This window comes from Lynx rufus, unplaced genomic scaffold (genome assembly GCF_022079265.1).
Source record: "Lynx rufus isolate CCGP_SWC_20201006 ecotype Redwood Valley unplaced genomic scaffold, mLynRuf1.p SCAF_9, whole genome shotgun sequence".
Taxonomy (NCBI): domain Eukaryota; kingdom Metazoa; phylum Chordata; class Mammalia; order Carnivora; family Felidae; genus Lynx; species Lynx rufus.
The window spans coordinates 840,077-865,001 of NW_025814897.1; the positions used below are offsets into that span (position 1 = coordinate 840,077).

Here is a 24,925-nt window from a genome sequence, read left to right on the forward strand (position 1 = left end):
AGTCAGAGTTGGTGCACAACCATTTGTTTGCTGATCTGCACAGGGCTTTTCCCAGCTCCAGACGGACATTTCTCGAATGAAACGGTAACACTGCCAGGGTCTCTAACGTGTGGTGAGAAAGTTGACTTCTTTTTTGACCTCTGGCATATATGTGGTAGTTTCATTTAAAACAGGATTTGCTCAGGAATATCAATATAAGCAAAACAGGGGAGTAGGACAGTCATCTGTTAAAGACATTGGATCTTCTGGGTAAATAACCGCATTACTGTTCTATGTAAGGATCTCAGATTATGAAAGAATATGTATGGGGCTAGATCACTTATTGTCCAATCTCACTGTGTTTAAAAATACTGAGGAGCCCTTAAGTCTTGCACTAATTCTCATGTAAGTGGTTTCAGGACTGTACTTTGAACAATATTTGTGTGTGTTCTGGACCTTTAAATTTCTTAGCTTTTTTTTTTTTTTTTTAATTGTGGCATTCTTCTCCCTTTTTTTTCTTTTCTCTCTCTCTCTTTTTTACAGTGATTCTTAAGAAAGGAACTAGGTAGCCCTTATAATTTAGAGAGACTTGACTTCTGGTCTTCGCTCTTGTACCACATCTGTGAGTCTCCGCATGTACGGTGACAATCTTCACTGTCTGCGTCATAAAATGGGGACACAGAAATACTCCTTCTTGAACTTTTGGGAAGATGTTTTCAGTCCCTGTGGCGTTGTGAACAGAATACAGAGAAAAGCTGCCTGGGATGAGGGTTCAGAGAGGTGTGCTTGTTTCAGGAAGCGAATGCTCAAGCTCTGGCCAGATTCTCCCCCCTTCCTTGAGGAACAACCATTTGGAAAGGGACACGCTTAAGTTACTCTCACACGGCCATGTGCTGAGGCTGCATAAGTTGATTTCATACTTGGGAGCAAATGTTAATTTTGTTTAACCTAAAGGTATAGGGTCTGATTACAGTTTATACAGTGTGATCAGTGGTCTGGTTTGTTTCATGTGTTTCTGCCCACACTTGCTCATATTTTAACCCATTTTTAATGCCTTAGTGACAGCCCAGTTATTTAAGTTTCAATTGAAGATTCTGATTTCTGGTAATGTAAAACCGGTGTTATCGTAAGGGCAAATTCTCCTCCTTATCAAGAAATTATAATATGTGCATATCTCTGAACTTTTGAGGGTTCTAAAAATAGTCCATGGTAGGTACGCACAGTTATAAAAAGCGTATGGTTGTGGCTTAGGAATCGTAGCTCAGAGAAGGATTAGATTGAAGAATGTATCATTGTTCCTGAGTCAATTAAGCGTGTAGGTTTAGCTTGGGAACGGCCTCCAGCATGTGACTCTATAAATAACACTTGCACAACAAACAGGGCTTGATAAGTGAGCAATAAATCTGGGCCGACTGCCCACTTCTCCAAATTTTAGAGCCAGTCCTGCTGTCGTAATACTTTGAGGGCTTGAAAGCAGCAATACAACTTATAAAATTAAAACGTTCCTCGTATCCATTTTGTGTTATTCCTGGGTTTCTGGTTATAATCTTATTTTGTTGTTCAACTTTTCTTAGTAACAAGAATCCTTTAGTTTGGTCGCTTGGCTTCTCATATATATGTACAAATGGGCTTACTTTCTTTAGGAATGACAGTGATTTGGTTGCCTAGATGTTTCTAACATAAAAGCGGAGCATAGTTCTTTCATTTCATTTTTGTTCACCTTTATTGGGAAAAATCAACAATTTTTTTTTAATAAGACTGGTTGTTTTTTCTTTGTCTTGAACCTTTTTTTTTTTTTATAACTTTTATTTATTAAAGTCTCTCTACCCCAGGGTAGGGCTCGAACTCACAACCCTGAGATCGAGAGTTGTATACCCTAGTGACTGAGCCAGGTGTCCCAGAAAATTAGGAATTTCTAACAGTGCCCGTGGCATAGTTGCATTACAAGCCCATGCAGCAAAGATGATTTCACAAAGGTGCATTTTATCAAGGGTCACTACGTGCCTGCCAAATTTTTTGGTTTTCCCCTACACAATGAAGAAGGTCTGAAAGGTGTTTGAGGAGTTTAAACACTTGTCAGATGTATTTTTAGATGGTTTCTGTTCATATAGTTTATTATGTTGTTAAATTCTTAAAATTGATTTGTGCCATCAATCAAACACCACAGAATCTTGGCTGAGTTGGAAAGAACCAGTCAGCCAGGTACAGTTTAATGAGACTGGCTTTTGTGAAAGGTAGGTTTTACTGGTTTAGAAGAAAAACATTTCAAATTAGTAATCAAAATCTCCCAAAAAACAAGAGTCCAGGGACGGATGGCTTTCCAGGGGAATTCTACCAAACATTTAAGGAAGAGTTAATAGCTCTTAAGGAAGAGCTATTCTCTTGAAGCTGTTCCAAAAAATAGAAATGGAAGGAAAGCTTCCAAACTCTTTCTGTGAAGCCAGCATTATCTCAATTCCAAAACCACACAAAGACTCCACTAAAAAGGAGAAGTATAGACCAATTTCCCTGATGAACATGGATGCAAAAATCTCAACAAGATACTAGCCAACCGGATCCAACAATACATTAAAAAAATTATTCACCACGACCAAGTGGGATTTATGCCTGGGATGCAGGGCTGGTTGAATATCCGTAAAACAATCAGTGTGATTCGTCACATCAATAAAAGAAAGGACCAGAACCACATGATCCTCTCCATAGATGCAGAGAAAGCATTTGACAAAATACAGCATCCTTTCTTGATAAAAACCCTCAAGAAAGGAGGGATAGAAGGATCATACCTCGAGATCATAAAAGCCATGTATGAACGACCCAACGCTAATGTCATCCTCAATGGGGGAAAGCTCTCAGTTTTTTTAAGTCAGGAACAAGACAGGGATGTCCACTCTAGCCACCGTTATTCAACATAGTATTGGAAGTCTCAGCTTTAGCAATCAGACAACACAAAGAAATAAAAGGCATCCAGATCCTCTAGGAGGAGGTCAACCTTTCACTCTTCGCAGATGACATGATACTCTATATGGAAAACCCAAAAGATTCCACCAAAAAACTGCTAGAACTGATCTATGAATTCAGCAAAGTGGCAGGATATAAAATCAATGCACAGAAAATGATTTCATTCCTATACACCAACAATGAAACAACAGAAAGAGAAATCAAGGAATTGATCCCATTACAATTACACCAAAAACCATAAAATACCTAGAAACCTAGCCAAAGAGGTGAAAAAATCTATACACTGAAAACTGTAGAAAGCCTATGAAAGAAATTGAAGAAGACACAAAAAAATGAAAAAATATTCCATGCTCCTGAATAGGAAGAACAAATATTGTTAACATGTCAATACGACCCAAAGCAGTCTACATATTCAATGCAATCTCTATCAAAATAACACCAACATTGTTCACAGAGCTAGAACAAACGATCCTTAAATTTGTATGGAACCAGAAAAGACCCTGAATAGCCAAAGCAGTGTTGAAAAAGAACACCAAAGCAGGAAGCATCACAATCCCGGACTTCAAGCTGTATTACAAGCTGTAATCATCGAGACAGTATGGTACTGGCACAAGAACAGATACTCAGATCAATGGAACAGAATAGAGAACCCAGAAATGGACCCGCAAACGTATGGCCAACTAATCTTTGACAAAGCAGGAAAGAATATCCAATGGAATAAAGACAGTCTCTTCAGCAAGTGGTGCTGGGAAAACTGGACAGCGACATGCAGAAGAATGAACCTGGACCACTTTCTTACACCACACACAAAAATAAACTCAAAGTGGATGAAAGACCTCAATGTAAGACAGGAAGCCATCAAAATTCTGGAGGAGAAAGCAGGCAAAAATCTTTGACCTTGGCCGCAGCAACTTCTTACTCAACTGTCTCCAGAGAGAAGGGAAACAAAAGCAAAAATGAACTATTGGGACCTCATCAAAATAAAAAGCTTCTGCACAGCCAAGGAAACAATCAGCAAACCTAAAAGGCAACCACCGGAATGGGAGAAGATATTTGCAAATGACTTATCAGATAAAGGGTTAGTATCCAAGATCTGTAAAGAACTTGTCAAACTCAACACCCAAAAACCAAATAATCCAGTGAACAAATGGGCAAAAGATACGAATAGACTCTTCTCCAAAGGAGACATCCAGATGGGCAACTGAGGCATGAAAAAATGCTCAACAACACTCATCGTCAGAGAAATACAAATCAAAACCACAATGAGGTAACACCTGACACCTGTCAGAATGACTAACATTAACAACTCAGGAAACAGCAGATGTTGGCAAGGATGCAGAGAAAGAGGATCTCTTTTGCATTGTTGGTGGGAATGGAAGCTGGTGCAGCCACTCTGGAAAACTGTCTGGAGGTTTCTCAAAAAATTAGAAACAGAACTACCCTACGACCCAGCAAGTGCACTACTAGGTATTTATCCAAGGGATACAGGTGTGCTGTTTTGAAGGGACACAGGCATCCCCATGTTTATAGCAGCACTATCGACAGTAGCCAAAGTATGGAATGAGCCCAAATGTCCATCGACGGATGAATGGATAAAGAAGGTGTAGTGTGTGTGTGTGTGTGTGTGTGTGTGTGTGTATACACATATACATATACACACACAAATACACACACACACACACACACACAATGGAGTATGACTTGGCAATCAAAAAGAATGAAATCTTGCCATTTGCAACTACATGGATGGAACCAGGTGTTACACTAAGCAAAATTAGTTAGAGAAAGACAAATGTCATATGATTTCACTCATATGAGGACTTTAAGACACAGAACAGATGAACATAAGGGAGGGGATGCAAAAATAATATAAAAACAGGGAGGGGGACAAAACAGAAGAGACTCTTATTCTCTTCATTCTCTTCATTTGTCTTCATTCTCAAAATCTTGCTGACTCATTGCTCACAGTGGCCACGCCCTCTGGGACAGTTGACCCCATTTAGGGTTTAAGTCACAGTATTACTTGGGGACCAAACAATAAGCCAATGGAATAAGTTTTCTGTTCCTCACATGCTTATTGAGCGCCGTGTTCACATCTGAAATAGAAATGGAGTGTGAGGCGGTTTACCCTGCAGAGAAGTTCATGATCTCATAGGAGAGATCAGTTATAACCTGGTGGTGTAGAGACACTTGTTCCCTTGTTTGTAGCTGGTGGTTCTTCTTGCTGCCAGTCCACGTCAGCCTCTTGTAGCAGGAGATATTCTGGAGAGGGTGTATTATTTTAAAATAAAATTCATAGGTGATAGTCAAATTCATATGGAATTAACTATATACATAATTTAAAAAATCAGCATCTATATAATATGGAGGAGAAATAAAGTAACTTAGGATAAAATAATATATGTGTTAACATATAAATGCTTGGGCATGAGTGTATCAGGAGTCTCGTGCTTGTGTCTGTACCTATGGGCACCATGAACATGACAGTTCTGAATAAGGACCAAGTGTGATGAGTTAGTAACTACAAGAACCAAGGGGGCATTACTCTCAATGTGATCATCCAAAAAGGATATATCATTAACAGTGTTCCAAACAAAAGTAGGTGTGGTTGATTGCCTTCCAGACAATTTCTGCATATAACTAAAATTGTGCAAAATGTGCTCTTGAAGTATAAAGTGGAGCTTTCTAGTAGGTGCGGATTTACCTCATGGATGTCTCGTCAGACGCTACAGTTGTTGGAGACGGCGGGCGTTGCGGGAAACCTGGCGTCCGGCACCCCCTCCCCAAATCAAACGTTTGCAGGAATGCGATAGCCAAGAATGCCACCCGCCACCACCCCCGCCGCCCCCAGTAAAATGCTGGTGCGGAGTCAGACGGGAGGTAGAAAGACTGCAGTCGTTCTAGCTTTGGTCCCCGTCACTGGCAGGCACGATGGGACAGTGGGACTCAGAGCAGAGTGGCCGGCCAGCCAGCGGGAGGTGGGCGGGACTCACGGAGTTTGCCGTGCCCTTTTGCAGGAACGGGGAAAAACTTCGAGTTTTCCCTGCAGGTTGTTGAATTTTGCTTTCCTGAAGTCTGGCATCTGAACCGTGTAGTTCTTCACGGACACGGAAGAGTTAACCCTGCAGGCGTGAGCCCCTCAGCGGAGGTGATGGTGATGGGGTCGGGGTCTCACCCTTGACTGTGCAGGCTGCTCTCCAGGCAGCTTGGGAAGCTTTGGATTTACTGCAGCAGCAGCTCTGTCCCCCGCTCTCCCCCCCCCCCCCCGGGGCTGGCCTGAGGCCACCCTTTGTGGGGGGGCGGCTTCTGACCGGGACCCCCGCATCAGCATCTGTGTCTTCTGCTGAAGTTGCTGCATGGAGCCTCACTAGCTTACTTTTCCAGTACTTTTATTCGTGAGCAGCATCACGTTCATCCCAAGCGTTGGGAATAGATGTAAGGAACTCCTCAGTGTTTTTGTTACTGTAAAACCCGTTTCCCATCATGTTGGCTCAGTTGTCCCTTACAGGATTAGGTGTTCAGTGTTCGATAACAGCATACGAGCACGAATTGGAAGAGCATTTTAGAATTTATTGGGGTGGGCTTTGCTGGTTACTTAAGAAATGTTGCTTCTCCCCCTTTTGTCTTGGAATTTAGATTAACAGAGTTGAGCCTCTTACAGCCTATGTGAAAAAATGATTGTATGAAGAGATTTTCAACAATGAACATTCTGAGACGTTTGGTTACAGGACTGAGATTTCTCCTTTATCCCCAAATTCCGTTGTTGCTCTTGTCCCAGGAGTCAGTCTGTCTACACCTGGGTCGTTACAGTTCTGGTTCCTTCCTATTCATAGCTGGGGGTGTGTGCAAATTGAACTAATGGTCCAGAAACATTTCTGTCATTTCTGTTTCCTTCCCTGAAAGTTGTCCTGTCTCCCTGCTGTGTCTCTTTGTCGCCATCAGGTGAAAACCAGGCTTTTTCCCAGGTGCTTAAACGTTCTTGACTTGGCCCATCCATTATGAAGTTTTTCCTATTTTATTTTATTATTATTATTATTTTTAGAAAAGCATCTTTTGTTTTTCTTTTTAATTTATTTTAAACAGAGAGAGTGTGAGTAGGGGAGGGACAGAGAAAGAGAGAGAACTCAAGCACTATTACTGCAGAGCCTGACCTGGGGTCCAAAGTCCCGACTCGATGACCTGATCTGAAATCAAGAGTCAGATGGACGCTTGACCAACTGAGCCACCCCGGTTCCCCGAGTTTTTCCTATTTTAAATAGTGGGCTAGCACAGGAACAAAGCCAAGAAAGATATTTGATGCCTTTGTGTTGGAGGGGCCACATTACTACTGCTTTTATATAACTGAATTTAATCCTTGCAGCCCTAGGAAGTAAGTAAATAAATCATTCCCGTTTTAGTGAAGATGAAACATTTTGATAAAATGACCTGCCTTTGGGGCACCTGGTGGGCTCAGTCAGTTAAGCTTCTGACTTCGGCCCAGGTCATGATCTTGCAGTTCATGAGTTCAAGCCCCACTTCGGGCTCTTCACTGAGAGCACGGAGCCTGCTTGGGATTTTTTTTTTCTCTCTCTCTCTCAAAATAAATGAATAAACTTAAAAAAAAAAAAAAAGTGACCTGCCTGTACAACCCAGATTATCATTGTCGGACCTGGGATTTCAATCCATGTCTGTTTCAACTTTTCTTGCTGTTCCATAGAGAGGTTTCTAGAAGGAGGGATTTGGGTCTCTGAAAGGGTAGATGGAAGTTAGGTGTTTTATAGTCCAGTTGAGGAAAAGATGGCCTGAAGTAGTCTGGAGAAATGTAGCAGGTGTTTCTTTTTTTTTTTTTTTTAATGTTTTATTTTTTCTTGAGAGAGAGCATGAGCGAGGGAGGGGCAGAGAGAGAGGGGGCACAGAATCGGAAGCAGGCTCCAGGCTCTGAGCTGTCAGCACAGAGCCTGACTCGGTGCTCGAACTCTCAAGTGGTGAGGTCATGACCTGAGCCGAAGTCGACACTCAACCGACTGAGCCGCCCAGGCCCTGCCCCCAGATGTTTCAAAAGAGTAAGAGACTCCTGTTAGGCTAGATGGCTGCTGATTATATGGTGCTGACAGCACCTGGTTTGCATGAGGGGTTTTTAAAGAAATATGTGTCGTCTAAGCCATCGTGTGTGGCTCACTGCTTATCATGGAACGCATTTGTGTTGTTGAGGTAAACACTAGGAAGAGTTACTTTTGGTAGATTCTGAGGACGATTTAACCGGAGTCTTTGACGCCAGTATTTTTACTGGCGCTCAGACACTGTCATGTAACAAGAAGACCGTGCCTAGAGACGGAAGCACCGTGTGTGTTAGCATGTATCTCAGGTTATACCAGTGCCAGAAAGCTTGTTTTAAAGAAACACAGCAGGGAAAACAAAACCAGCATAAATTTTTAGAGTACAAACCACCAACTTAAAGGAATAGAAACACATAGTACCCCAAAACCAATTTATGTCTTTACCAATTAACTGATCATTAACATTCTTTAATGATGATCGTACATTCTCTGTAATAAAGGTCACCTTCCCTTCTGATGGCAGAACTCATTTGCTAGTCCTGAATTTTTAGTCTTCATAGTTGATGAATTGGAAAAGAAAGCATTTAAGCGTTTTTTTTGTTTTTAAGTTTTTATTTATTTATTTCGAAAGAGAGAGCCAGCAGGGTAGGAGCAGAGAGAGAGAGGGAATCTTAAATGGGCTCTGCGCTGTCAACACAGAGCTGGATGCGAGGCTCAAACTCATGAACCATGAGATTGTGATCTGAGCCAATACCAAGAGTTGGTCACTTAACTGAACCAAAGGCAGGCCGTGAAAAGAAAGCATTTAAAAGGATTCTGAGAGGCACCTGGGTGGCTCAGTCAGTTAAACGTCCGACTTTGGCTCAGGTCATGATCTCAGGGTGGGTTCGAGCCCCACACCAGGCTGTGTGCTGAGAGCCTGGAGCCTGCTTCAGATTCTGTGTCTCCCTCTCTCTCTCTCTGCGCCCCCCCCCCCCTTACACTCAGTCTCTCTAAAAAAAAATTTTTTTAATTAAATATTAAAAAACAAATAAAAGGATCCTGAGTCTCTCTCTCTCTCCCTCTTTTTAAGTTTTATTTATTTTGAGGCAGAGTGCTAGTGGGGGAGGGACAGAAGGGGAGAGAGAGAGAGAGAGAGAGAGAGAGAGAGACTCCCAGGCAGTCTCTGCACTGGCAGGTCAGAGCCCGCTGTGGGGCTCAATCCCATGACTGGGACATTGTAACCTGAGCCAAAACCAAGAGTTGGATGCTCAGTCACCTGAGCCACCCAGGCGCCCGAGTCTCTCTTTTAATTACATTCCTTGAAGAAATTCTCTTGTGCTAGAGTGGCAGTTTAGCATTTTAGAAAACCCTTTTCTGCTTAGAGACCGGTAAGAGGAGGTGGAAAGAGCACTGAGCCAGAAGGTAGAAGACGTTTTAATCCTGGCTCTGCTGCTTGCCAGCAGTGTGACCGAGGGCCAGCTCTGCTGTCCTCCTTGTTAAGGAAGGACTGTTCTTGAGCAGTGGACGAGGGCAGGTGTGGGGGGTTCCGTTCTCAGCTAGGGAAGTCCTGATCGGGCCCACTGCCTGCTTCTCAGCACCGGCCTCTCCCGTGCGGTCCCTGTCCCTGCTGTCTCTTCTGTCTCTGCGGTCCCTGTCACTGTGGTCACCGTCTCCATGGAAGAGCTACAGCGTCCTGGGAGAAGTCAGCAGAGGTTGGCACCTTTCCTCTGCACAGTAAATCCTAGGGCTTCTGTGGGGAGCCAGCATGGTGTCTGACGTGTGGGAAAGTGTCGGTGGGTCTCGTCTCGTGTCGTCTCGTCTCGTCTCTTCTCTCCTCTTCTCTTCTTTCACATTTTACTCATTTTAAGTAATCTCTGTGCCCAGCGTGGGGCTCAAACTCACAACCCCGAGACTTTGCTCCTCTGACTGAGGCAGCTGGGCACTCCTGTGGGACATTTGACATTCAGAACCTATATGGAGGGTTTCTCCTCCCCTCTTCCCGTAGTATCCAAGGGGTCTGGGAGAGGTCATGTTTGTGTGTCACTGATCCCATCCTCCGAAATCCTGGCAACTGCTCTCATCTACCACAGTCCTGTTGTATGTGAGTGGGAGAGATTCAGAAGAATGTGATCCTGGGTTTCTGTGCTGGGTGTCGTTGCAGATATTTCTGTCTACTCGCGCTTAATTCTGCGAGGACTGGAGGACGGAGGTGGTGATGGCGAGGTTGTCTTAAGGCATCTAAACAGCACCCCAGATGCTCTCACGTCATAAGAGGAAGCGTCGATAGTACAGAGACTGGAGATTTCATACCAGTTCTGAGTACATCCCAGCTCATCTGCCCTTGGACAAGTCTCTTAATCTTAATAAACTGTAGGTTGTTGTCTTTATTGTTTTGTTGTTGTTATTGTTAGTGTTTTTTCCAACCTTTCCGAGAGAGTCCAAACACAATGGCACGCTGTCATCCTCCTTGCTGAACAGCGGTCCTGGGGGAATGAGGGCTTGGGCCCTCCCGTCGTAGCTTCCTGTTCTTATGGTTTCCCCAGTAATTTGGAGGTGTGGCAATGATAGTGTTATTCTTTTTAAGGTCAGAGTCCCTGCATCTTCAAGGCCCAGGTTTGAGCTTCTTAAGATGTACTCCGGACGGGAGAGTGTAAATACAAAGCTCCTTACAGATTTTTTTTTTTTTTTAGGTTTATTTTGTTTTGAGATTGAGTGAGTGCAAGCAGGAGTGGGGCAGAGAGGGAGAGAGAGAGAATCCCAAGCCCCGACGTGGGGCTCGATCTCACGAGCCGCAAGATCGTGAACTGAGCAGAAACCAAGAGTCAGATGCTTAACCAACTGAGCCACCCAGGCGCCCTGAGCTCCATAAATATTTGTAAATACCATAGCTGTGATGAACTTGTGGGACTACGCAGAACGTCCGTTTTCTAGTGGTTTATTTACTTCAGTATTTCTGCCCCTTTTTTGGTTGTGTATACATTTTGCTAAGTCATCTGGTACGTGAGACCAGACTGTGCCATGTAAAGTGAGACCGACAAGCCACTGTGTATGCAGGAGAGACCATTGTCAGGCGTGGACCTCCGTCAAGTACAGCCGCTTACATTTCATCAGTCCCAAAGTTGACAAGTTCATTGTCTGCCGGCTTTTGCTGCTCCAGAGTGAGATCATAGGGTTTATCTTGGTCATAAATCCAGTTGCTTTTCAGTTCCAAAATAATAGCAAAGATTTATTTACATATTTTTAAGGTGCTACAAGATTTTACACTTCTTGTTTCCTGTAATAAGTTCAGCATCCAGACTTTGTAGAAACATGATGAACTGAACCTTTGTTTCTATGCGGTGTATAACCACGCATATTTTAAAACTCGGAAAATACTGTTCTAGGAGTTTCCCTTGATTTGATTTTCTTGGTTTATATATTTTGATTGTTATTTATAATTTGACGTTTTTTAGAATCAGTGTAGTTTGAGTGACAGTTCTTTTCAAACCCTTTTCATATTAGCATTTATGTGGACTCTTCATCACCCGTGTTCTTAAGTAACGCACACTGGTTTAATATGCATTCCCTCGGGAACGTGCCGAGCTACGCTAGGTTCCCCGCACTCTTCCGAGTGCACCTCCTTCAAGAAGCTTACATCCTAGTGGTAATAACAATTGTGTTTTGTAATATTCTGGCGTCTTTTATTGAATCTTCAATACCCATGTCTTTTTATTCTACCTTCTTAGCATTTATACAATGTTTTTGTTATTTGGTATGTATGACCCAGAACTTAACATTTTTGAGTGTTGTCCTTTTCATATATTTGGTACATAAATTGTTTTCAGAATTCCTGGGTACCACGTGCAGTCCTCTTGTGTACTGGACGTGCGACCTCGTGCCAGTCCCCGAGTTTTCATTTGCGTAGTGGGACCACCAGTAATACCAGCCTCATCCGCCGTCTTGCTCTTTCTTAATTAAGAGAATGGAAATCCTCACACCAGAACTCCCGCTGCGACCAGCCAGGATTCCTTCCTTCGCCCCGTCCCCCGGCTGATGCAGTGGAAGCCGGGCCCACAGTCCGTTCCTTCCCACCGTGTGCAGTGACCCCTTAGCACGTCTTCAGCTCGTCTCTTTCTGTCCACATTTAAATGTGTCCGTTTTCCTCTTAAACACCAAACCTCTTCCGCCTCTGGTCGTAGCTCCGCTTGCCTCCCTGGGCACAGCTCGCTCGGCCGCCTCACCCCCGTTTACCGTGCCCTCTTCCTGCCGCCCCCGCCCCTCTTGCCAGCGTGGCCCGTGCCCTCCTTGCTGCTCGTTCTGCTGGATCTCTCATCCCAAGTGGCTTCTTTTCTGGAGGAGGTGGGTGGGTGACCTTGAGAGAAAGTTTGATGTTCTTGGGGCAAAAAAGGAAAAAAGCTTTCTTTTCATTAATTCACTGACAAATATCTGTCACGCTTCTAATCACCGAAGATAATTGTAGTTGATAAAACGGATAAAAGTCCCTATTTCCCTGGAGCTTTTTGTTCGTTGGAGGGGACAGGCAAACAAAATAAGTAACATATGTCAGATTATCAGGAAAAAAATAGAACAAAGAAGAGGGAGCAGACTGGATTTAGACAGGACACATTTTAGGTGGCGTGGACAGGGAGGGCCTCAGGGACCGGCGGAGGTGAGGGGGGGTGCCGCGCACGTGTCTGGGGGGATAGGAGGCTTGCAAACTGTTTGCTTGGAGTTTTCAAGAATACTTCTGTGTGGTATGAAATGTTTTGGTAAAGATTCTTGTTCTTATGATAAAAAGGAAGGCTGGATATTTTGGGGTATACTGTTTCAAATTGACTTATTAGGATAAAACAGTATTTTTCGTGATTTAATCTTACAGACTAAGCGAAAGCAAATTCTAAGGTAAATTTTATTTTATATTTTCTTTGGCATCTAAATGATTACATGCTTTTATGGTCGGGCAATTTCGATAATGACATCTTTATTTCTTAAGGAGATTTAGATGGTCTTTTTTTTTTTTTTAATTTATTTATTTTGAGAGAGAGTGGAGGATGGGCAGAGAGAGAGGGAGAGAGTGAATAGCAAGCAGGCTCTGCACTGTCAGCACAGAGCCCGACGGGGCGGGGAAGGGAGGGGCTCAATCCCATGAACCATGAGATCATGACCTGAGCAGAAACCAAGAGTCAGATGCTTAACTGACTGAGCCACCCGGGCGCCCCGAAGATGTAGATACTTTTTAAGCAAATGGGACATTAGCTGAGGTAACATAGTCCAGCTTGATAGGGCTCTGAATTAACTGACTGGGGTTTAAGAGCTTTTTCAGGAAGAGAAATTTTAGCATTTGTGTGCTTACGTAACGTTTCAGCAAAATAATTGATCTCTTGACAGCAGTAAAAGTATACATTCTCTGTATTATATTCAAAACCATAATTTATTTCAAGGAGAAAGATGCATTGAGAGCATATTTACACATTGGTGCCCACATTCCAGAATGTTCATGTGGTGGTTATGGTTGGCCATCAGAACAGGGTCTTCTCAGCTCTCACATAGAGGCCAATTTAGTTATAAGTCGGTTAAGATGGTTTGTGTCATTGATTAGTTTTGAGAGAAACCCAACTGCTGAGTATTCAGAAACTTGGAGCAGTCCGCATCCTGAGCCTGCTTCCAGTGCACCCCCCTCTTCTCCTTGGTCCTCGCAAGTGGAGGGCCTTTAGGAAGCCTGGAGACCAGGAGTATGCAGTGACACATACGTTGAAATTTAACGGCCCGTAGTAATCACTTGGCCATTTCCTTTCCTGCTTTCTTAACATTAAACGGGCGGTGAGAAACATTTCTCTCCATTTTGTTCTTGTGGATGTTAAGCTTGTTTCCAGTATGACTACATGCGTTACCATGTGTGAGATCTGGAAGTGTGAGGAGCACTGCACATCTGGACGTTTTACACTTTAATTTGTTGCGTGGCTCCTAGGGAGGCTTGAAGAGGAGGAGGAGTAAGCTTTTACTGGGTTTGCTAAGGGCTTGGTCTTCTGGAACGGGGTGCTTCCCTGGCAAGGCAGAGAGCAGGCGGTGCCTGTATTGTCTGCACCTGAGCAAGTGCGAGTGCTGCTGCTGAACAGCCTACAGCTGCTGGAGAAAGGAGTGCTGGGTGGAGGTTGGGGTTTGAGAAACCGTGTGCTCCACCAGAGAGGCAAGTACTCCCTCTGTTGATGGTTGGCCTGCAGTGGCCTCCACTTGACAGGTGCCACTGTCACTCTGAACTGTGCAGACTCCGTGTGCTTCATCCCCTCCTCCCATTGCCAGTAGGTAATGCCTAAGGTTCATTCTAGCCAGAGTGTAGTGATCCTTTTTTCCTGTCTTGTCAGTAAGATTTTGTTTTTGTTTTTTTGTTTTTTTGTTTTTTTGTTTTTAAATTTTTTTTCAACGTTTATTTATTTTTGGGACAGAGAGAGACAGAGCATGAACGGGGGAGGGGCAGAGAGAGAGGGAGACACAGAGTCGGAAACAGGCTCCAGGCTCTGGGCCATCAGCCCAGAGCCCGACACGGGGCTCGAACTCACGGACCGCGAGATCGTGACCTGGCTGAAGTCGGATGCTTAACCGACTGCGCCACCCAGGTGCCCCTGTTTTTGTTTTTTTTAATGTTTATTCATTTTTAAGAGAGAGAGAGAGGTGGGGGGGAGGGAGACATAGCTTGAACAGGGGAGAGGCAGAGAGAGAGAGGGAGACACAGGATCCGAAGCAGGCCTCAGGCTCTGAGAGCTGTTAGCACAGAGCCTGACGTAGGACTCGAACTCACGAGCCGTGAGATCATGACCTGAGCCGAAGTTGGATGCTTCACCAACTGAACCCCCCGGGCGCCCCAGCAAGATCACGTTATTGAGGAGATCTGTTCTAGCTCCATTTCAGAAAAGTTAACGACCGCGTATCATTTCCTTACCGTTGACACGGCAGCTCATCTTGAGACGATTGAAGAAGAGACGACTCAGATAAGAAATTTAAACAGCTGCACAAAAAATGATTGAGGGGGGTACCTTTTAAAAATAGCCCTTATTTTTGGCCACCTCCCTTTCAAAAACAATGTTTGTAAATGATTGTTTGATGGTAGGAAAACCTAGCATTAGCGAAGCAGAGTTCTGTAATTTTGCCATCCAGAAATAAACACTAAAACTTGTTGATGTCTGTCCTTCTCATGTTTTCAGCACATTTAAAGTTAGCCTCACACTGTGCATACTGTTTTACAACCTCCTTTATTTAAAAAAAAAAAAATTTTTTTTTCAACGTTTTTTATTTATTTTTGGGACAGAGAGACACAGAGCATGAACGGGGGAGGGGCAGAGAGAGAGGGAGACACAGAATCGGAAACAGGCTCCAGGCTCCGAGCCATCAGCCCAGAGCCCGACGCGGGGCTCGAACTCACGGACCGCGAGATCGTGACCTGGCTGAAGTCGGACGCTTAACCGACTGCGCCACCCAGGCGCCCCTACAACCTCCTTTAAAAAGCAGTACTGCAAACATTTTCATTATTAAATATTCTTCTAAAATATTTTCAATACCTGTAGTAGTCTACTGTATGATATAATATTTAGTTAGCCAATCCCTTTGATTAGATGTTAGCTGGCTTTCAAATTTTTGCTTTTATAAATTTTACAGAGAGAACTTTGCATACATGTTTGAATACTTCTCTGGGTATTCCTTAAACCTAATTTCTTAGGTAGTTTTATATTCATAGTGATTCTAGTTACTGTTTCACTGAAACAGACTTTGCTGGAGGAAGAAAATTTGAACCATCCTACGTCGGATACTGTGCTAGACACGTTGGAGTCTTCTAGTTCGCAGAATCTTCGACCCTTTGCACCCTCAGTTTTACAGATTAAAAATATCCACGTGCATATGTAATAAGACATTTTGCAGTAAGTTAACAGTATGCAGAAAACGTTTAAATGTTTTCTTTAGCAACTAACAAAGGCCTTTGATGGTCACGAGACACTGAAAACTTAATAGATCTAGGTTTTACTTCTGTTTTGGCTTTGGAATATATATTTATAATATATAAGTTTTATTTAATATATATTTCAATATATTTTTAATATTTAAATATTTAATATATATTTTAATTTAATATTTAATTTAAATACTTAATATATATTTTAATATATAATATATATTTTAATATATATATTTTCCCCTCTTTGTATTTTTACCTGAAGGTCTAAAAAAGTATATGTTAACTGGCATTCTTAGCTCCCAGAGGAAAAAGTGGGTGGTTCTCTTGTGAATTTTGGGTTCTGGTCATGTGACTACGTCATAGGTGATTAATGTACAAATCGCCTTTTATGTGTAAATTAGAAGCAGCCGGTAATAGTCTCCTAGGTGAAAATGGTGTTCCCTTCCCTTAAATTCCAGGCATGGTTTTTCACATCTTGTTCCTGTAGGATCTGGGTGGTGAAAGTGCAGTGGGCACAGGCCGAGGAAGGTTCTCACAGAGGACGGGCGGGCAGGTGACCGTGTGAGAGGCCTTCCATGGGTGCACACAGATCTCCTCTGCTTTGGGAGGCGGGGTTGTTGCTTTGAGGACCTGGTGTTTGTTGTCTAACGCGGTGGTTTGTTTCGTCCCAGTCACATCGATCAGACAACAACATGGCAGGACCCCAGGAAGGCCATGCTCTCCCAGATGAGCGTCACGGCACCCACCAGCCCACCGGTGCAGCAGAACATGATGAACTCGGCCTCAGGTGAGTGAGACCCTGTCGTTAGAGCACATGGAGGAAAGGCTTGTGCACCACAAGGACCTTCCATGGAAAATAATCATTATCCTTGTAAGAAAACTGGAGCATGGGCGACCGTTAATTTCTACCCGTTTTTTGTTTTTGTTTTTTTAACCCGTTCATTTATTTTTGAGAAGGGGGATAGGGGCAGAGAGAGAGGGAGACACAGAATCCGCAGCGGGCTCCAGTCTCTGAGCTGTCAGCACAGCACCCACTGTGGGGCTCGAGATCACAGACCGCGAGATCATGACCTGAGCTGAAGTCGGAAGCTCAACCGACTGAGCCACCCAGGCGCCCCGTTTCTACCTGGTTTTTTGTGGGAGACTTTGTCCTTTATTTCAAAATCGCATGCTTTACCCAAGCCTTGTTCAGTTACTAATATATAGAAGGGCTGCAACCAGAAGGCACCGTTCTTACAGTTTCAGTTCTGAAGTCAGTGTCTCCCGATTCTTAGTTTGGTTAATTTTGACACACTTGTGTTTGAGTCGACTTTGACCCACTGCTTTTTTCTGTCTGAGGTCTTAAAGTTGGAGGTTTCTTTTTTCTGTTAGTGGTTTGCGTGGGAAGCCAAGCTGTGGTGTTCTTAACTACCTTTTAACGAGCGTATTTGTTCTACCTTGAAAGTAACCGGAAGGTCGCAATGTAGAAACCACTAGTATGTGTTACTGAACGCAATCTGCCCTTTTCACTGATGATAGACCTGAGGGTGGCTCTTTTCTCTTGGTTGGCAGTGTGTTGAAACATGCTGGTTTTCTCATCTACATAATGGGGATTCTGTTGCCCATTACTACAGTGGGGGAGATATTAAAGGAAATAATACATATAAAGCTTTTATTTACAGTTCTAGTGCAGAATAGGTACTGAGTGAAGGTTTAGTGACTTCCTAGTCAGTCAGGTACCTCTGCTGTGTGGGCCCCAGGCCATAGCTACCCCCTTGGGCCTCTTCGTGCAGATGGGGAAGGGGTGCCCCGGGAAGACACGGCTCCGTGTTTGCATCTGGGATTGGAGCCTTCGGGGTGGGTTTCTGCCTCGGCCCCGGTTCGGAGCACAGAAGGCAGCGGCCGTAATGGGCCACCTTCAGGGCCGTGACGGTGTGTCTGTCACGGCCCATTCCTCTTGCTCACCCGGCAGACTGACCAGCCCATGTGGGTGGCTGCAGTGTAGACTGTCTTCGGCAGCAGGCTTTGGAAAGGACTTCTGGCCTGTGGGGACAACAGGCCAGCCAACCGGCTCCGGGCCCAGGAGAGCCCAGGACTGGAATCGTCCTTCTGCCCCGGAAGGCGGGGCTGGCGTGTGGGGTCTCTGGTCTGTCCTTGCCCTTGCTGGGCCAGACACTTGAATTCTGAAGAGTTACGTGCTGAAAACAAACATGAAGAAAGATTCATGACGAAGCTTTTCTTGTCATAAACTTTGTTTATATAAACTGTTGAAAAATTCATTCCCTTAATCTTCCATTTAGCTTGTTTTAATGTGAATACATTTACTTGTCCTGCAGAAACTTATGTGTGATATTTAATTTAAGTCTTAAGGCAAAATATTATGTATGTATTTGACTAATATTTTTACTTGACATCTAGTTCTCTTTTATCAAATTTCCAAGTAAAAGTTGTGAAAGCTGCCTTGTATTTATAGTCCAAAGAAGATGACTCACATTATTCATTTTGTCATGTTCCACCTAAAACCATGCCCTGGAAGCCAGTAATAAGTAGGTTATTAATTTAAAGTTTATTTTGGAAGATTTAGGCATTTTGCATGTAACAAGTTTGATTGTGATTCTTTAGAACATGGGTTTAATTTTTTCCTATTACATTTTCTAATGATAACGGCCTGAGCAAGTAGGGAGAATTTGTATTCAAATTTGTGTTTAAATTCAAAAGTATATATCAAATTGGTTATAGTGGGTTTTAGAATATTTGCATGTATTTTTTTAGCTCCGTGTTTTGGTTGTAAAGTATGTTTTATATACCGCACATAAACCAGTAGGCACGCTTGCCCGTAGCTTTGTTTGGTGAACAGAGTGACTCCGGCAGGGACTGTTGGAGCCAAGTGGAGTCCAGCCAAGTGGCGTGCTGGGTTAGGAGTGGGGGGAAGAGAATTGACCTGAAATGGGACAGGCCCCCGAGAGAGATGTGGGCATGTGTCAGGGTGGTCGGAGAGAATGGTAGGAAGACATGTGAAGGGTTCTGGGGTCCTTTTGTACCATCTCCCTTAATTCTCACAGTGGCCACTTAAGTTAGGTGCTTTCACTAGACTCCCTTCCCGTATGAGGAAACTTACATAATTGTCCCCACATCACACAGTTGATAAGCGGTAGAAGCCAGGATTCAGGGTTTGCCGGTGGAGGCCCAGAGCCCATCCTCTTAATCTACATGTGAACCAGGCTTAGAGTCAGTGTCCGAGGAAAGCCTCCACGCAGCCGGAGGCGGTCTGTCAGTGCGCCCGGCTCACGGGACAGCTCTTCTCCAGAAGGTGGTGGGTGTGGGGGGCTCGCGAACAAGGCTCCGCACCGCACGCCGCCGAGTACATACTGCACCTTAAGAAGAGAGAACATTTATGGAGGGCATGCAAGGTCATTGTCTTCAGTGGGCTGGTGGCGCAGAACGGTGCTTTAAGAAAGGAAGAGACAGGGTAAAACCAAAAAGTGTTTTGTTTTGCTTTGTTTTAACTCAAAGACAAAAACTGATCCTAAAAAAGAAAAGGAGTCACACAGAGTTTCAGAATGAGAGCAAGATGTTAAGGGGATATGAAAATTCTTACAGTGGCACAAATTTAAATCTAGATTCTTGTGAATTTGGTCACAAACACAAATGGCGTAAGTGCCGCGTCAAGTGCTGAGGCTTTAGATGGCATGTGTATGGTGTGAATTCACACGACTCCGTGGTTGGCTTTCATTTTTTCCAAGCTAGTGGACATTTAAGAATAGGGGACTTGTACACGGTATTGAAATGCTTTGGAACGAATGTCACATCCTCCCTTCCTGTGAAACGACAGCTCTCATGTCACCTCAGTCAGGTCTTAAGCGAGGGGCTCCCCTTTCTCTGTTGGGACGCACGCACGGTGCTTGGTGGCTGTGCTTTCCGGAGTGGGGGGGTGCGTGCCGGTTCCGCAGATCACCACAAGAGAGATTGGCCAGATCTGCCCCCCTGTGCTACCAAGGTCATCTCTTCAGGAGAGTTTTGAGCCTGGAGACGGTGAGCAAGAAGAATTGTGAGGGTAGGTATTTAAATACATTCGAGAATGTTCGCTGTAACAGAACAGCAAGGGGCTTCCAGCTCAGCAGGGCGCACACAGTGGTCACTGCACGTCTCTCCTGAAGCACTTTCCTGGGTCGGTCATGCTAAATGCAACTTGGCTTACATTTTTGTCCGTAATCATTTAAGCAAGAACTTTTTCGTTTTTGCTTTTTAAAAAAGAATTCTCCTCCTTCAAATATTCGAGTCTAGCTTTGTGTTCTGGTCTGTTTCTAATCAGACCACCTCCTTAAAACTCTCATTTTCTTTAGACTCTCCAGACCCGTTTTCTGTATCACTTTTCAATGGTTCCCTGAACTGACTGATCTTTTAAATTTCTCTCCAAGTCTGAGATTGGATGAAATCCTATTTTTTGCATTCAGTCTAATTTAGTTTAGCAAAATGATCAGTTTACTTCTGTTTTCATAAGTTCTTTTTCAAAATATGAGGTTGAAGTGATGGACTCCATTGCTACACTGGATACCCATGGTTTGTAATTGGCCAAATTTCTTAGTATGTATCATTGAGAAATCACTGATTTGCCAGTTAAATGGTACACCGGGAGAGGGTTCTAGAGACCTGATTTACTAGATTCTTTTTTATTTTTAAATGTTTGTTTATTTTTGAGAAAGAGAGAGAGAGAGAACAGAGGGAGACAGAGAACCCCAAGGAGGCTCCACATTGACAGCGCAGAGCCTGACATGGGGCTCGAACTCGTGAACTGTGAGATCATGACCTGAGCTGAAACCAAGAGTCGGACCAACTGAGCCACCCAGGTTCCCCAACTTAACTAGATTGTATGAAGTAGATTAATTCATATCCTTTAAGTGTCCACCTAATTGGCATATAAATGACAGTGAACTTTGTAAAAGGAATTTGGTAAGTGAGGAAAAGAAAACTAAAAGGAGATTGGAGCCATTCAGTAAGATAATATTCCTATTTCATTTTACGTAAAAATCTATAATAACGTGTACCTATATAAAAGTATGTAGAAGCCCTACTCTCTTACATTACTCTAGATGATGGGCGCCCAGCGGCTCAGACAGTGAAGCAGGTGACTCTTGGTCTCGGGGTCAGGAGTTTGAGCCCCACTTTGGGCATAGAGATTACTTTAAAAACATTACTTGAGATGATTGCCCTTGGGAAATTCTGTCAAGTGTGTTATGTTTATAGCATGCAAACAGCCTTTTGTGCATGCTCGTGATCTGTGTAAAATTGGTCTCCATACGGAGAGTTTGTGGCACGTTAGTGACTTTTATGATAAACAACGTGATACTTCCTTAACCAGCTTTATTTATGTGAAGATATTAAATGTTGAGTAGTAGCTCGTTAACTATAACCGGTAAGATTGTGGAATCTTAGAGTAATGGTAAAGTCAAGGACAAGTATACCATGTGATGATCCACAGATAACTGAATGCCAGAGGCTGGTGACTGTTTAGAATCATTAAAAATCATCAGCCTTGATTTAAATTAAGCAATGATCCAATTATCTGCTTTTTAAAAATGTACCTTTGGTACCCATGCAGAGTCAGATGTCCTATTTTATAGGTACGTTTTAAAGAATTCATTGTCTGTATGTTTTAAAGTGAGGCATTTATTTGACTAACGTCCAGGTCTACCAGTGCAGCTCTTTGAGATTTCCCTGCTATGAAAACCTGCATGGAACTCCTAGGAAATGCCTCGAGGTGGGTGGAGAAAATGGCCTCCTGCTCACCAGAGATGATACGTGTTAGAGGAATGTGCTGACCCCCTTCTTGGCAGTGGGGGAGACTGTTTGGAAGCAGGCGGAGAGAGGCACATGGAGCTGCCATCACGTTTGCTGGCCTCATGCAGTCTCTGTCGGGGCCTCCTAACCTGTGGGGAAGAGAGAGGGTTACCAAGAAAAATGACAGGCAGAGAGTGGATGTGATGAGGTAAAAGGACCAGTAAAGGGTAGATCGGTGTAAGGTTTTTAACTTCAAAAAGCAAAGGGCGTGGAGCCAAGTGGCAGAGCTGACCGAAGCTTTAGGAGCCACTAATTCCTGCTTCCTGCTTCCTGCTTCCTGACTGTAGCTCATCAGCTTTGAATCCTGCTTTTCACCTTCTGAGTGAACGGAGGGATGGAGAGTAAGGGCTAAAGTCCAGCGGACGTGGATTTGCATCCCGGCGCTGTCACTTACTGCTTGCGCCATCTTGGATGGGCTGCAGGAGCGACCAGTGTCTTCACCTGGAAAATGGGAATAGCAGTTAACATTGAACTTACAGTAGGCTTGCTGTGAAGATTAACACAGTCCACGTAACGTGGTTGTGCATAGTTAAAAATTACTCAAGATACATCGCGCTTGGTATCTGTCAGGTGTATAAGAGGTAAGTAAGTGTGATCTGATCTGATATTTTACATTTTAAGCAGTTGATAGTAACAGGTAGCCACTCTCCCTTTAAAATAATATATATATACACACACACACACACACACACACACACACACACTATATATATATACACAAATATATATATATTTGTAAGCTTATTAGAGAGCGTGAGAGAGAGAGAGAGAGCGCACACATGCACAAGTGGGGATGGGCAGAGGGAGGAGGAGAGAGAAGTCCAAGCAGGCTCTGAGCTGTCAGCACAGAACCCGACGTGGGGCTCTAACCCACAAACCTTGAGATCATGACCTGAGCTGAAGTCAGATGTTTAACTGACTGAGTCACTCAGGCACCCTTAAAATAATTTTTTATGCTCAAATACAGGTCATTGGCTCTCATCCCAGTCATGCGTTATTTTCTGGCTTTTAGATTCTTACACATTGCTCTAGTATAGATGGTAGACTGTTAAATAAGGTTTTCTTCTTTTACAGAGTGAAATTTTTTTTTGATTCTTCTGAAAGGTCTTGACGGTTATAAGATGGAAATTATCTGTTAACCTGAAGTGATTATATATGGACTGAGAGTATACTAAAATATATCAAACGATAAAACAGCAACAAAGCCCAAAGACAGAGCAGTGAATGGCATAAATGACAGAGACCGTGTTTCACTCATTACTCTCAACCTCCTATCCCAGATTATCATTATTTAAACCAAAATTGCTTTTTTTTTTCCATTTGGAAATGTAGGTAAATTAGGAAAAGATGGCCACAGGATAAGAGAATAGTAAAAAGCAAAAAAGCATAATAATCCAAGACCAATATAACTAATTCTCTGGAAACTTGGGGTTTTTTTCTGTACATAGTTTATGTCTTGATTGATTTGATAATGAAGTTCCTAGAAAATGGTAATATGGAAGCAGCCATTTTTTTGCTTTAAAAATATGGGCCTGTCTAGTTCATATTATTAAAAGTCGCAAGTAGGGGCGCCTGGGTGGCGCAGTCGGTTAAGCATCCGACTTCAGCCAGGTCACGATCTCGCGGTCCATGGGTTCGAGCCCCGCGTCAGGCTCTGGGCTGATGGCTCAGAGCCTGGAGCCTGTTTCCGATTCTGTGTCTCCCTCTCTCTCGGCCCCTCCCCCGTTCATGCTCTGTGTCTCTCTGTCCCAAAAATAAATAAAAAACGTTGAAAAAAAAATTAAAAAAAAAAAAGTCGCAAGTAAACAATATATGGGAACTATGAAGATAAAAGTATTTGTGAAATAGAAAAACTAACTCGGGGCGGCTGGGTGACTCAGTCGCTTGAGCGCCTGACTCTTGATTTTGGCTGAGGTCATGATCTCATGGTTAGTGGGTTCGAGCCCCGCATCGGGCTCTGCGCTGACGGCACAGAGCCTGCTTGGGATTCTGTCTCTTCTCCCGTCTCTGCCTTTCCCCTGCTTAGGCACACGTGTGCTCTCTCTCAAATAAATAAATGTTAAAAAAAAAAAAACAAGAATAGTTAATTCAGTGTGAACGTCCGACCAGGTTGCAAGTGACAGTAGCTTGCAGTTATCACGTGTCTTGTAGTTTGTCCTTCTGAAGTCTTGTTAGACCCAGTGACGTACTACATAGGGCACTTCTCAATCTTGGTGGCTTTGGGACTTTGCTCTCAATGGAGTGTGCCACTGGTGTCGAGTCAGCTAATGGCCTCTGTGGTGCTCTGATGGGGGAAGCTCAACTATTTTCTAAATAATACTAAAACTCAGAATTAACCTGGACAAGGCAGCAACATTTGGCAAATGGAACAATAGATATTGGCTGATAAATCGTCTTTCTTTATTTTGAGTCTAAAATAAGCACCCTGTGTAGGAATCTCCCAGTCCCCAAATACAGAAGCAAAACTGTGAGGTCGCTTATTCTGGAATTGAGGTATGTGTTTATATATTAATGTGCTGCCCTATACAATCTGTAGCATTTTCAAAGTATCCATTTCTTCATTCCTTTATTGGAGACAACCCAGCTAATCATGTTGAAAGGTAGATCTATAGAGTTTCTTCATTTTTCAATAGCTTAGGGATCAGAAGTTTTTATAATGCCTCTGTTTTAGATAAAGGAATTCCTTCCTGTCTTCTTTGCTTCATGTTAGAGGTTCTCTTTGTGCAGTGATTGGAGAATATACAGAAACTCAAGGCTGTTGAGTTCCCTTGACCTGGTCTTAGGGCACAAATAACAGATATTTTTAAAATTCTACTAGGAGTTTTTGAAGTAATCGTTTGGGAAAGTGAAGCTCATTTGAATTCTGGAAGTTACTAAGATTTTAGTGTAAATACTGAGCCTAATGTTCTGTTATTTTACCCAACAGACTAACTTGTAGAGTAAGAGGATATCGTTAAAGAACATACAGGAAAAAGTTGGCATGTGAGTGTCTTTGCTGCCAGCTTCTCTGTGACACGAGTTGTTGGATATTGGTGCTTACAGATAGAAGTGGCCATGTTCAACTTTGTTTTCAGTGATTATTTGTAGAATTTTGGAAACGTTGCTTGGCTTTGGAGTAGAGAGGCTGAGAAAGAGACTCACTTATTTACATTTAACAAAAAAATAAATGCCTGTTTTATTTCTTCTCCTGACAAGTGTTGGAATATTATTTTTGTCTTTCCCACTGATT

At 43.3% G+C, this 24,925-nt stretch overlaps 1 protein-coding gene across 8 annotated transcripts in view; it reads left to right on the plus strand.

Moving 5' to 3' along the window:
* The window catches only part of YAP1 (Yes1 associated transcriptional regulator), a 109,559-nt gene that overhangs the window by 39,499 nt on the left and 45,135 nt on the right, over nucleotides 1-24,925 (plus strand). For all 8 annotated transcript variants that reach the window (XM_047071873.1, XM_047071875.1, XM_047071874.1 and 5 more), the window contains exon 3: nucleotides 16,551-16,666. In XM_047071873.1, coding sequence (XP_046927829.1) covers nucleotides 16,551-16,666 — 116 coding nt within the window. The remainder of the gene's footprint in view (nucleotides 1-16,550; nucleotides 16,667-24,925) is intronic.